Below are 14477 nucleotides of genomic sequence, written 5' to 3'. Positions count from 1 at the left end.
AGATCCATAATGTACACGGTGGTAAATAATCAAGTTCTCATTTTTCGTCGTCATGTTGGATTGGTAAAATTCGTCCATTTTCTTTTTTATTGCTGCTTCGATCATTTGATCTGCATAGCCGTTGTTTGTCAGCAGTTGGTGAATTCGATCGAGTTCGTTACGTATGAACGGTCGTCTTAAACTGTCCTTCTTGTGGTTTTACCAAGGACATCAAGAAATGGCAGAGTCTTCTGATGGCTGTGCTCTGTGGTGAAGTTGAGCACTGAGTTTCTTTTCAGAGCATCTGCTAGTTTTCTGGCATCGTCAGGTTCTTTTATTGTGACGAATATATCGTCGATGTACCGCCCATAAATCCTAGGTTTTTTATGCTCTCTAAAGGTCCTTTCTTCAACGGTGGCCATGTACATATTTGCAAAAAGGATCCCTAGTGGGGATCCCATGGCGACTCCGTCTACTTGTCGAAATAATTCACCCTGATGAGAGAGGAAAGGGGCCTCCGTAGTGCTAGCCTTCAGCATATCTCGGAGGACATCTTCGGAAATGGGCAGCGGGTTCTTCTCGGACCTGTACACACGATCAAGGATGATGTCGATCGTTTCTTCGACGGGAACATTCGTAAACAAACTCTCAACGTCGAGTGAGGCAATGTCATCTTCTGGTCCTTTTTCCTGTAAGAGATCAATAAACTCCACCGCTGATTTCAGTGAATACGCACTGTGTATGCAAGGTACCAGCAAATCATTCAGGACCTTCGCTATCCTATAGGTTGGGGATGTCATCTGAGAGATGATGGGCCTTAGGGGGTTGCCTGCCTTGTGCGTTTTCACTGTCCCATAGCAGTAACCGGGCCCATAGTCTCCTTTTACCTTAGGGAATTTTACGACGTCTTGCTGATTGTTGGCCATAGGGAATTTTACGACGTCTTGCTGATTGTTGGCCCTAGTCACAAGCCTCAACACTTTCTTTCTGAGGTCCTTGGTGGGGTCCTTTGTTAAACGCTGGAATTTGGAAGTGTCCAGGAGGATCCTATCCATCTTTTCAAAATAATCACTTTTCTTCATCACTACGTAGACTGATGATTTGTCACCTTTCCGTATGATGATGTCTGGGTTGCTACGTAGTTCTTTAGCGGCTTCCCTCATCTCCTTGGTGATTAAATGGCTTCGGAAATGTCCTCTCTGCCGTCCTGTTGGAGAAGTGAGCATCTTAATGTCACACCATCCCAGAAAAGTGTTATCAGTTTTCTTAAGCTGTCACTCGGACTCTGTCTCCATGGGAAGTTAAAAATGATAAGTCTGTACATTCCTCCTTTTTACAGATTAGCTCGGCCACCATCCTGGCTGGCCCCTGCCTCTCCACAGGCCACATAAAACAGCTCATTATAAAAAAAAAAAAAAAAAATATAGTAATAACTGCACGTCTCTGGCAGTACATACTAATGTCTATCACGCTTCATCTCTAAAAACAATTGGGTGTATAAATTTTTTTCTGCATCTTGGACTCTTGAATATCCTCTTTGTCTGCAACTGCCTGCACAGACTCGTAACATGCTGTAGGAAGGCGAAACGTCTCCCTGCGGAAGACATCTAACGGCTTCTGTAGACCCAAAAGCGCTGTAGAACTCTGTAGACTCGTAGAAACTTTCTTAAGTACCCTGGGCAAATGACAGCAACATCTCTACAATGGCTGGTGCGTGTCTTGCTAGCGTCGGGGAACGACGATTATGGTGTGTTTAAGTATGTCAGTCAAGTCATTGGTCAATCAAAAAAGAAATAACCCCAGACATACTTCTGTCCAATAATGACTTCAAAAATTCCCAAAATTTTTAACTGAACGTCTCCCAATTAACTCCATTTAATATGAACACTAAATCATAAGTCATTATCACAACTCCGCAAAGAAAAAAAAAAATTAAGTTCTCTAACTTAATTCTCCAACAATAAAAAAAAAAACTTCACCAAATTCACACACCAGCACACACAATCCAGAACTCACAGTAACTCTACGGACTTCTGTCATTTCATTTCAAACTCACAAACTCTCACAAGTAAATAAAAGAAAAAAGTAATGAGCCCAAGAAAAAAAAATCATGTTACAAGCCCAGACCCAAAATTATCACTGAAAAATGTTCTCTCAAGCTCTGATATTTCAATAACCCACAAAATCAGTAAAACTCTCCAATGTCCAACAGCAAAAACCCCTCACTGCTCACATAAATAATTACAATGAGACTTAGTGTCAAACGCCCATTTCATGCAATTCACAAAGCCCCCCCCCCAAAAAAAAAAAAAAATCATATCTTCCGTCCAGAAAGAAATGCTATCTAAAGCTCAATCCCCAATTACATCTCTCATAGGAAAAGGGGAAAAAAATAAAAATAAAAAAGGATAACAACAATAAGTGAACTTTCCCCATCACAAAACACATAACGTGCATGATATACATAACCCCGCGTTTTCCCCATAAATGCCATATGTATAGTTACGAAATTTTGCCATAACAACTTTTCCAGGTATCGGACACGGCCAGAAAGCAACCCCTTACACGTGCATTTTCATGAAATGCTATCGTCAAAAATTCCAGATATTGCAAAAACTCTGAGCAATCACCACTAAGGGAAAAGAGTCAGCAACCGGACTCATCACAGTATTGTCAGCAAAAATACACCTGCAGACCTGTGTGCTGGAACTGCAGCATAAAAATTTCTAGTCAGACTTTCAACTTCGTAAACCCATGATTGTCAAAAAAAAGTTCTCTACTGACACTATATCAGCACATTTCACAAAATTATCTCCAGGATATGACTAAGGTGTTCAAAAATTGTCTCAAAGACAACTCTCGCATGATACTGCCCAGTTATATAAAAGATTATCACCTATTCAAGATAACTACGGTGAACTCACAATTCAGCATTTATATGCCTCCAAAAATAACTCGCTGGTGAATATAAAAATGGAACATCTCCATAGGGACCACAATGCAGTAATGCCACTCTCCTCCAATTAGTCACGAAACCAAAAAGAACCACAGAACTCTTCTCTTGGCTCGTAAAAACTCCCAGAAATTCAACTCGAAAAATCATAACCACAAAAAAGGTCACCCCCAAAGATTATATGATATATATATATATATATATATCTATATATATGTATCTATGTATGCATGCATGTATGCATGTATGTATGTATGCATGATGATGTATGTATGATGCATGCATGGTAGTTATGTATGCATGTATGTAGGTATGCTATGTATGAGTATGTATGTTTATGAGTATGTATGTATGCATGTATGTATGTATGCATGATGTATATGTATGCATGTATGCATGCATGATGTATGTATGTATATATGTATATATGTGTATATATATATATATATATATATATATATATATATATATATATATATATATATATACAGTGGTAATATGAAAAATTCAACGGCTTTACATACGAAAAGTTTTCAAGATACGAAAGGTTTCTGAAAGTCTGAGATTCGCCCGGATAACAATTTTGAAAATCGCGCCGCGCGCAACCATCTTAGTACTAGTAGACTCGCCACCGTCCTCCTGTTCTCCCATTGGTTCCTGATGCTAGTCGCGGCCATGAAATCCTTCTCTCCTATTGGCCAGCGTCCCTCCCATCATGCATGTACACGTGGTGGCGTGGCTCGGCCACTCGGTACCAGCATTGTTATAGTACGCACGTGGTATTCGTTATCGGGATCGTCAATGTGTACGTATTTAAAAAAAAAAAAGTGACCAAGATCTCTCACATGGGATAAGTGATCAAGGTCTCTCTCATGGGATAACTGGAAACTTTGCAAGGTTGGTAGAATCTCCACTCCCTGCTGAACAGAGGGTGTAGACCAATCATTTACAACATGCATACCAGTAATATACTTATAATCAAGGCACTTCAGTTAATTTGAAGGTCAGCAGCCGAACATTCAGTGCCCAAATCAGTTGCAGAGAGAGCATTTGGTTGAACAGGGTTTTGATGGACACCAGGGCCAACAGAGTCATGAGGTGCAAAAAAAGAACCAAGTGATAAAGAACAGAAAGTTGAAATTCTGTATAAAAAAAAAACCTACGGAAAGTAAAAAAAAAAAGTAAAAAAAAAAAATTAAAAATTAAAAAAAGAAAAAAAAAAAACGGCAGAAATTAAAGCCGCTTTTCATAAAGTGCAATCATTTGTAGAAGACACCCCCCGAAAAGGCTCACACAGGAACATTGTGAAAAGTATGCAGAAGCAATCTTGCTTGGATAGTTACGTATGTAGTACGTACATATATTTTTTAAAGTGTACGTACGTACCTATGTACAAAAGAAAAAAAAAACGGCAGAAATTAAAGCCGCTTTTCATAAAGTGCAATCATTTGTAGAAGACACCCCCCGAAAAGGCTCACACAGGAACATTGTGAAAAGTAGGCAGAAGCAATCTACCTTGGATAGTTGCATATGTACGTAGCCTCACTCAAAAGGTAAGCTTCCACATTTTACCTATAGTATATTTCTTGTTACCATGTACACTAATATACACTTTATTTACAGGTTATATTTTGCATTTTTTTTATTAATTTAGGTATTGAATGGTCCAAATTGTTGTAGTATTTCATTGTTTATAGGTCAATTTAGCTTTATTATGAAATTTACTGGGGTGTTTTTGGAGGGCTTGGAACGGATTAGCCATTTTGCATGTAAAATGTGGTCCAAGATATGAAAACCTCATGATACGAAGGGCGCCTCGGAACGGATTAATTTCTTATCTCGAGGTACTACTTTGTATATACTATATATATGTGTGTAGATATATATAGATATATATATATATATATATATATATCTAAGTATATATATATATATGTGTGTGTGTGAGTGTGTGTGCTTTATGTACATTATCTCATTTTGCCTTAAGTAATTTCTTTTTGGTTTTCTTACAGCAAATGTGTCAAAGAAGTGGAAGCCAAGACCGTGATAATACATACAACTTAGTTAGTGATGATGCCATTTTTCAAGAACTTCGACTAGCATTGTGGCATGATTCCCCAGGAGTCTTTGGTAACATATTTTTGGGTGAAGTCAAGATCCCTATGAAGTCCGTTTCTCCTTTGCAGGACCATAGTATGTGGTATGTACAGTTCATTTCTTTAGTATTGTTTCTAATCAATAGTGTAAATATCTATGTTTTAAGGCTATAAAGAGAGCAGTTTTGTAGAATGGTGTATAAAAACCCATTGATCGTAATTTTCTTTGCCCTTGTTCAACAAGCCCAGCTGCACTAACTTAAAGAGTGGAAAGGAGAAAAGCTCAATCATGCATTCATAGCTTGCAATCTCCAATGACTCTCATTTATCTGTGATTTAAATTCATTGGATATATGCATTGTACTCTAAGTCTAAAAAGCATTCTCCCTACTTTTGTAGTGAAGTTTGTTTCAGCATTTGTTTAACTCTGGTCAGTGCTGTGTTTTCTAGTTACATTCCCATTGTATCCCTTTGAGTGAATACTTTCTCTATTGGTAACCATAAGCTCACTTTTGCTTACTCGGGGAGTAAGCGTACAAACTACTTTGTTGTTGTTGTTGTTCTTGTTGAGGGGTAGGAAAGGTCTGTGGAAAAGCCTAAAAGGGTCTGAAAAATTATTTGCATAGTTACAGATACAAGAATTTTAGGATAGGATACTTGTGATTTATTTATTTGAATGAAAATGAAAAAATAAGTATTATGCATGTTAAACAGTACAGAAAAATTATTTCTAATAAAATATAGCGTATTTATTTCAATTTCCGTAGATTTCAGTCCATTTTAATTTATGTTAGCTTAGGAATATAATGTTTGCTTGTGCATGAGGGGAAAATCTTGCATGCGTCCCAAGTAAGCTTGAGGTCAGATCACACCTTGTTAATTCTGAGTTGGATTGTTTTGACTGTAACTTTTGCTGTTGCTAAGCTCTTATCAGAGATTTTAATTCTCTCTTCAGTATTCAGTATACAGTAGTGCCTCAGGTTACAAAATTAATCTGTTCGGAAGCGTCCTTCGTAACCTGAATTTTTTGGTATCTAGAACTATGTTTTACATGTAAATTGCCTAATTTGTTCCAAGCCCTACAAAAACACCACAGTAAATTTTATAATAAAGCTAAATTAGCCAATAAACTATGAAATACTACAACAATTTGGACCGTTCAATACCTAACATAACCATGACTGTACCTGTAAATAAAGTGTATTAGTGTACAGGGTACAAGAGATGCTGTACGTACATGTATGTACGTATGTAGTAAAATGTGGAACCTTACCTTTCGAGTGAGGCGATGTCCAAAAATGGCAACAGAGGAGGACAAATGGCAGAAAACATGAACACTTAAATTTACAAAATGGATTAAAAATGGCAGAAAACATTAACACTAAACTTTACGAAACACATTAACAAATGGCAGAAAACATTAACACTTCTTGATTATCTCCATCTTCGTCTCCATAGAAATCATCCTCTTCTTTCTGAGAACTTCAGCAACATTCTTGGAACCCATGGCTAATAATGTAAGTAATTAAGTTGACACACAACACGATAAAGTAACTTATAGTACAACGAAAGCAAAATCACTAACACGAATTTACGTTAACAAACAAAATATATGTGAATGAACGAATTCCAGGTACTTACGATAACGCTACCGCAACGAAATGGTCAAGGAATGCCTTTACATAGAGGCATGATGGGACAGATGCTGACCAATAGGAGAGCAGGATCTTACGGCAGTGACTAGCATCAGGAACCAATGGTAGAGCGGGAGTATGGTGGCGAGTCTACTGAGTTGGCGGCACGAGAATTTTAAAATTGTTCTCGGCGGCCCGGGCGAATCTCGGACTTTACCCTTTCGCAACCTGAATTATTTTCGTACACAGAAGCAAAAAAATCTTTGTCTTTGCTTTCGTAACATGAATTTTTCGTATGTAGGGACTTTCGAATGTAGAGGTTCCACTGTATTCAGTCCTTGTGTATTTTCAGTGTAACATTCTGTGCTTGTTTTTTTTTTATTGCAAGCTGCTGCCAAAATCCAAGTGTATAGAACAAAATGCCATGGTATTTGAATAAACAGAGTAGGAGGATTCATCTGCGCTGGATACTGAATAAACAATAGGGGTAGTTTACAGTTTACCGGGTCCAGTCGCGCAACACCTAAATCCCTCTGCATAGGTAAGTAGTTCGACCTTGACTCCGTACAACCCAACTCGACCGCATGTAACCTGACCCTCGCTCTATACAAAATTCAAACCGTCAACATGGCGTCTTCCCATCTGTCTCACATCAGTTTGCTGCAGCAAATCCGGTCACTATTATTGATTTAGTGAAATTATGTGACAATGAAAGTGAATTGCATTTGTTTCTCATGAAAAGTTGCCATATAGGCATTTTTAGTGGTCTGTGTGAACAATGTAAGGAAGGAACCATTAGTCTTGTGAAAGATGAAAAGAATTATGTTTGGAGATGCAGTTTAAAATAATGTAGAAAAAGAATTTCAATTTATTTGTTTGTTTGTTTGTACGGGGCTTTTACGTTGCATGAAACCAGTGGTTATTCATCAACTGGACCAACGGCTTTACGTGACTTCCGAACCACGTCGAGAGTGAACTTCTATCTCTAGAAATACACATCTCTCACTCGTCAATGGAATGGCCGAGAATCGAACCCGCGACCGCCGAGGTGGAACGCTAATACCATACCAACCACGCCACTGAGGCGCTGAATTTCAATTTGGAATGTCTCATTCTTCTCTTGGTCACATCTTGATTTTAGTATTATATTGTACCTTATTCATGGATGGATTCACAAACTTCCACAGAAATATATACAAAAGACCTTGAAAACCAGTTCACCAAATACAATAGTTGATTGGTACAATTTTTGCCGTGAAGTGTGCATCGATATTTTGATGAAAGATAATTGCAAATATCAGGGACCAGGACACATAGTAGTTGAAATTGACGCATCCAAATTTGACAAAAGAAAATTTGATAAGGGCAGACGTGTTGAGGGTTGTAAGGTTCTAGGCGGGATTGATCATGAAACAAAGGACACATTTTTTCAAGTTGTTCCAGACAGATTTGCGGAAACTCTTCTTCAAATATTAATAGAAAATATTCATCCAGATTCAATTGTAATTTCAGATTGCTGGAAATCATATCACACATTGAGCTAGCATTTTAAAGAACCTGGAAATATTAATGATTCCTTGAGTTTCATTGATCCAAACAACAAAAGCATCCACACAAACACTTATCGAATCAACGTGGCGTGTGTTGAAATGAAATGTTGTACCTAGAAGAGGTACAGTGAAAAACCTGTACAACTCATATTTTTCAATGTATTGCATCAAAAAAAGGTATCTCAATGATGCTGAATGCCCGTTCAAAGCTTTTCTATAATTATTAACCCTTAAACGTCGAGCCGGTATTTCGGAAAGTGTCTCCTGTATGCCGGCGGCGTTCACGAGTGAGCACCGAAGCAGAATAAAAGTTTTTTTCAAAAAATCACAGCACGCTTAATTTCCAAGATTAAGAGTTTGTTTTTTGGCTCCTTTTTTTGTCATTGCCCAAAGTTTAGTGTGCAACCATCAGAAATGAAAAAAAAATATCATTATCATATATAAATATTGGAATATATGACAGCGCAAAAAAAAATTTCATTATTGTATACAAATCTCGCCATGATCAAAACGGTTAAAGCTAATGAGTTAATTATTTTTTCATTATATTGTACACTAAATTGCGATGATTTTGGTATATAAAAATTGTAAAACTATCAAAGCAAAACAGAGAAAATATCACAATATGATGCATGAATTCATAACGCGCGGACTTAAAAAAAAAACTGTTTTTGAAATTTCACCATAAATCGAAATATTGTGCTAGAGACTTCCCGTTTGTTGCAAAATGAAGTTAATTGATTGAATATTACTAGACTGTAAGTGTTATAGTTTACAATTGCAGTTCTCGACCATTTTTGTCGAGTTAAAGTTGACCGAAGGTCGAATTTTTTCTATTTATCGTTATTTATATGAAAATATTTCAAAACTCATAAAAGCTACAACCATCTGTTGATTTTGTTGTATTCTACATGAAATTGTCCACAATTTCATATATAAAACTGTATGTAATGGCTAATTTAAAATGGTGCAAACATTACGACAATCGGACAAAAAAAATTATGATTTTTTCGGAAGAGTTACCGCGCGGATGTAAGGAAAAAGTTTTTTTCATAAATTCACCATAAATCGAAATATTGTGCTAGAGACTTCCAATTTGTTGCAAAATGAAGTTAAATGATTGAATATTACTAGAATATAAGAGCTTTAGCTTACAATTGCGTTTTTCGACCATTTCGTTAGAGTCAAAGTTGACCGAAGGTTGAAATTTTGGCACTTATTGTTATTTATATGAAAATATTTCAAAACTGGTAAAAGGTACAACCATGAGTTGTTTGTTGTATTCTACATGAAATTATGCACATTTTCATATATAATACTCTATGTAACGGCTAATATAAAATGGTGCAAAAATTATGGCAAAGTGACGAAATAATTTCTGAGATGTGTCGCTGATGCTTTTTAGTGCGAGAAGAAAGAAATTCGTGCTTGCACATGGCTAATGATTGTAAACAAAACAACAGCTTGATCCGTGAGCTCCCAGCATCCCCCAAGGCGCATGATTCAAAAGTTTTCACCTAGTAGGCCTATAACTATTTTTCCGCGAATTTGTTAAAAAACTGTTTTTCGTCGATGTACCATACATCGGTTCGGCACCCGACAGACAATTTTCGTCGACGTTTAATACGTCCAATCAGCGTTAAAGGGTTAAACAGACATATCCATTAGCTAAAGTGGAGTCAACGCCAAGGAAAATGCATACTTATTCCGGTAACATCCAAAAAACACATGATGTCGCGGTACAAGTGGAACAAAAGAAGAAGAATCGACTCGCCAGAATGGTCCGACTGCTCCGATTTCGAGTAAGGTACAGGCGGCAGGAGTTCTGTTCCTGGCCGCCAACGCTAAGTGATTTTCGACGCTAAGCGATTTTAAAGCCTACGGCTGCCGCACACCTTCTTTCAAAATTCTTTACCAGTTAACAGCGCCCTAGACCAGTCAAACGGCGCCTTTATCCCGCGATGGCGCAATAAGTAAAATTACATAGTACACTACAGTGGTACCTCGAGATAAGAAATTAATCCGTTCCGAGGCGGCCTTCGTATCATGAGCTTTTTGTATCTTGGACCGCATTTTACATGTAGAATGGCTAATCCGTTCTAAGCCCTCCAAAAAACACCCCAGTAAATTTCAAAATAAAGCTAAATTGACCTATAAACAATGAAATGCTACAACAATTTGGACCATTCCATACCTAACTTAATACGTACTGCTAATATGTACTACATAGTACCTGTAAATAAAGTGTATTAGTGTACATGGTATACAAGAAATACTGTACTAAAATGTGGAAGCTTACCTTACGAGTGAGGCTATCTCCGAAAGTGGCGACAGAGGAGGAGGACAAATGGCAGATACGTACGTACACTTAAGTTTATGAAACACATAAAAAAATGTAAGGAAAGCATAAACTAAACTTTATGAAACATATTAAGAAAACTGTAACACTTAACTTTACAAAAAACTTAAATAAAATTTTTTTTTTATTTTTTTTTTATTTTTACATTTTCTTTTTTTTAACTTTTTACGCTACTTTTTTTTCATACAAAATTTCAACTTCTTCACCACTTTCAACTTTGTTTCTTCGTAGTATCACTTGGTTCTTCCTTTTTGCTTACTACTCCTATTAAAGGCCTCTTTAAAAGATAACTATCCAAGGAAGATTGCTTCTGCATGCTTTTGACAGTGTTCCTGAAACGACTTAGGCAAATGTCATCGAACTGTGCAAGCATACGACCTGTGTAAGCCTTTTCGGGATGTCTCTTTTCTATGAGTGATTGCACCTTATGAAAAGCAGCTAGAGCATCCTTAATTTCTGCCGTTGTCATAGGGTCGTCGTCCTCCTCCTCACCGCTGCTAGAGAACTCCTCTTGAACGACGTTATGTTGCATGGCCTCCAACTCCTTCAGGTCATCCGTCATAAGCTCCTTTTGGTGCTTCTCGAGAAGGTCACTGATGTCGTCCTCGTCGACGACCAGCCCCATGGACTTGCCGAGTGCAACGATCTCGTCAAGATCTGTTTGCGAAACAGTTTCAGGATCGTCAACTGTTCCTGAATCTGCAGCACCAGCTTCGCCCACGTTGAATTCCTCGAAGTATCGGGCGGATACGACATCAGGCCAGAGTTTCCTCCACGAAGAATTCAAGGTTCGCCTCAAAACCTGCCAAGCTGATCGATGAGTCGGATGCTTATCACGATATCGAAATGCTCCTTCCAAAATTGACGCAAGGTGAGGTTTGTGGTATTGGTGATGTCGAAACATCTCTTGAAAAGATGTTTTTTATACAGCTTCTTGAAGTTCGATATCACTTGCTGGTCCATGGGCTGGAGGAGAGGGGTGGTGTCAGGCAGTAGATAAAGAACCTTGATGAAGGAATACTCCGCTAAGATATCTTCCTCGAGGCCAGGAGGGTGGGGAGGAGCATTGTCCAACAACATCAGACATTTCAGAGGGAGGCGCTTCTCTTCCAAGAATTTCTTCACTGTTGGGCCGAAACACAGATTTACCCACTCGGTGAACAAAAGTCTCGTTACCCAGGCTTTCGCATTAGCCCTCCACATCACCGGAACCTCCTTAAGCACTTTGTTGGCCTTGAAGGCTCGAGGAGTCTCGGAATAATAAACAAGTTGGCGCTTCACCTTGCAATCCCCACTGGCGTTGGAACAAAGTGCGAGCGTAAGCCTGTCTTTCATAGGCTTATACCCGGGTAGCTTCTTCTCTTCCTCCGCGATGTATGTCCGATGAGGCATTTTTTTCCAAAAAAGGCCAGTCTCATCACAGTTGAAGACTTGCTGAGAACTGTAGCCTTTGTTGATCGTCATCTCATCGAACGTCTTAATAAAGGCTTCGGCTGCTTTCGTGTCCGAGCTGGCCGTCTCCCCATGCCGCACCACCGAATGGATACTAGTCCGTTTACGGAAATTATCAAACCACCCCCGAGAAGCCTTAAAGTCTGGGGTTGGCGTCGATGTCCCTTCTCCTCCGTCGTCTTCGGCCTGGGCAATCAGATCACTGAAAATAGCCCTGGCCTTGTGGCAGATTGCCTTCTTGGTTATCATATTGCCAGCAATTTCTTTGTCTTTAATCCATACATGAAGCAGCCTCTCCATCTCATCATGCACATGGCTCCTCTTGTTGGACAAAATAGTCATGCCCTTGGAAGGTGTAGCTGCTTTGATGGCTTCCTTCTGCTCAAGCATGCTGCCTATCATCGACGGATTTCAGCCTTATTCCTTAGCGATCACACTCAACAGGATGCCAGCTTCATACTTTTTAATTATCTCTTTGTCTCCATAGAAAGCATTCTCCTCTTTCTGTGAACTTCAATAACATTCTTGGGACCCATGGCTAATTAAGTTCATTAAGTTCACACACAACACAATAAAGTATACGTACAAGTAGAATGCGAAATCACTAACACGAATTTACGTTAACTAACGGAGTACGTATATGTGAACGAACGAATTCTGCGTGCGTACGATAACACTGATGCGACGAAGTGGTCGAAGGATGCCTTTACGTAGAGGCATGATGGGACAGATGCTGACCAATAGGAGAGCAGGATCTTATGGCGGTGACTAGCATCGGGAACCAATGGGAGAGCGGGAGGATGGTGGCGAGTCTACTCGGTTGTTCTCGGCGGTCTGGGCGAATCTTGGACTTTACAGTACACCCTTTTGTAACCTGAATTATTTTTGTATACAAAGCAAAAAGTCTTCGTCTTTGCTTTCGTAACTTGGATTTTTCGTAAGTAGGGACTTTCATATGTCAAGGTTCCACTGTATTTGCATGAATTTCAGCCATTCGCGGGCTTTTCTGATGATAAATACTCATTAACTTGTGAATTTTGATGTTATTTTCATGACTAAATACATTTTTATGATACCAAAAAGATTTGCTAATTTTCCAATATTAATATTGATTAATACAGGGAGTCCCCGAATATTGGCGGTCTTGGTTAATGGCAATCCAGTTTTATGGTTTAGCACCATTAAATCTGTGATTTATGCACCCTAAGGGCCGAGTTATGGTAATCGGCGCCATAAGGTGCCAATAACTATAGAGTTATGGTGCCATAACCTAACACAGGCGCCATTAGCTGGTTATTGATGCCATTAAAAGCACTATAAAAGGGATTTTGACGAAGGAAAAATCTATTTCTGGGTGATTGGCTCGTGTCGCCCTATGAAAGTATCCTTAATATCATTCTTTCTAGGTAAAATTAGCCTAAATACCAGAGAAAAACAAAATTAAGAAAATGTCAGTAAAACAACTGACTCGCTCTACCTCTTAAAAGAAAGTGTCGGTATGAAATAGGGGCGAGTGTGGAACACTACCACGAGGACAAACACCAATTAGAACTTCCCTATCAAAATCCCACCAAGAGAGAGCTGATACCAACGGGCGAAGCAGCCTCTACTACTACTACTAGAGGACGCCACGGACAGCAGCGCCCCTAGCGGTCATCCTTAATTAAAACATAAATACATCTTGTCCTGCAAGGGGGGGAAAACAAACCATAAAAAAAGGGATGGGTTTCATAGGGCGACACGAGCCAATCACCCAGAAATAGATTTTTCCTTCGTCAAAATCCCTTTTCTGGGCTCAGCTCGTGTCGGCCTATGAAAGAGTACCAGAGAAACAGACAAGATGGAAAAGGAGATAATGAAAAACAGTATAAAATGATGGATATAATATAAGTAAATCAAATACAGCATACAAATTAAGCACTTAAACTAACTTATTACAAAAATAAATAACAGAATGTTAGTAAACTTAAAGTACTTAAATGGTAGATAATTAAAATTTACAGATATGCATGTAAAATAGGAAAATATGGGATTTACTTAAATTAGAATATATAATTACAAATATATACATACATGTGTCCTACCTTAGCATAAAAATAAGGATAGGTACACTCAAATCCATCATTAATACAATTAATTCAAATATATACAAACACATTGTGACTGAAGCTCATCACAAACCCAATTGGTGAATATACAAACATATTGTGTCCTACCCTAGCATAAAAATAAGGGTAGGAACACTGAAGTACATATCAGTACAAGGGTGGTGTCCCTAGCAAAAAAATAAGGGACAATCCACTATATGATACAACGGCTAAGGCTATGATGTTGAGTAGCCTGACGATAGGTTGAGGCATGTTGGTTGAAGTAGGTAGAAAGGAGACCTGGATCAATAACTACAAACTACTAAAACAGTATCAGGGGAAACTATGTTTCCCGCTGCTACTGCTG

At 38.5% G+C, this 14477-nt stretch overlaps 1 protein-coding gene across 1 annotated transcript in view; it reads left to right on the top strand.

The window, feature by feature from the left end:
- LOC135206036 (ras GTPase-activating protein 3-like) overlaps positions 1-14477 on the top strand; it is a gene marked incomplete in the record, with an annotated part of 518306 nt that overhangs the window by 171041 nt on the left and 332788 nt on the right. Inside the window, 1 exon segment of the mRNA XM_064237213.1 lies at positions 4945-5132. Within this exon segment, the coding sequence (XP_064093283.1) occupies positions 4945-5132 (188 nt within the window).

Source organism: Macrobrachium nipponense, chromosome 11 (genome assembly GCF_015104395.2).
Source record: "Macrobrachium nipponense isolate FS-2020 chromosome 11, ASM1510439v2, whole genome shotgun sequence".
NCBI classification, from domain to species: Eukaryota; Metazoa; Arthropoda; class Malacostraca; order Decapoda; family Palaemonidae; genus Macrobrachium; species Macrobrachium nipponense.
The sequence above is the reverse complement of the archived record's forward strand: the minus strand, read 5'-3'. Positions and strand labels throughout refer to the sequence as shown.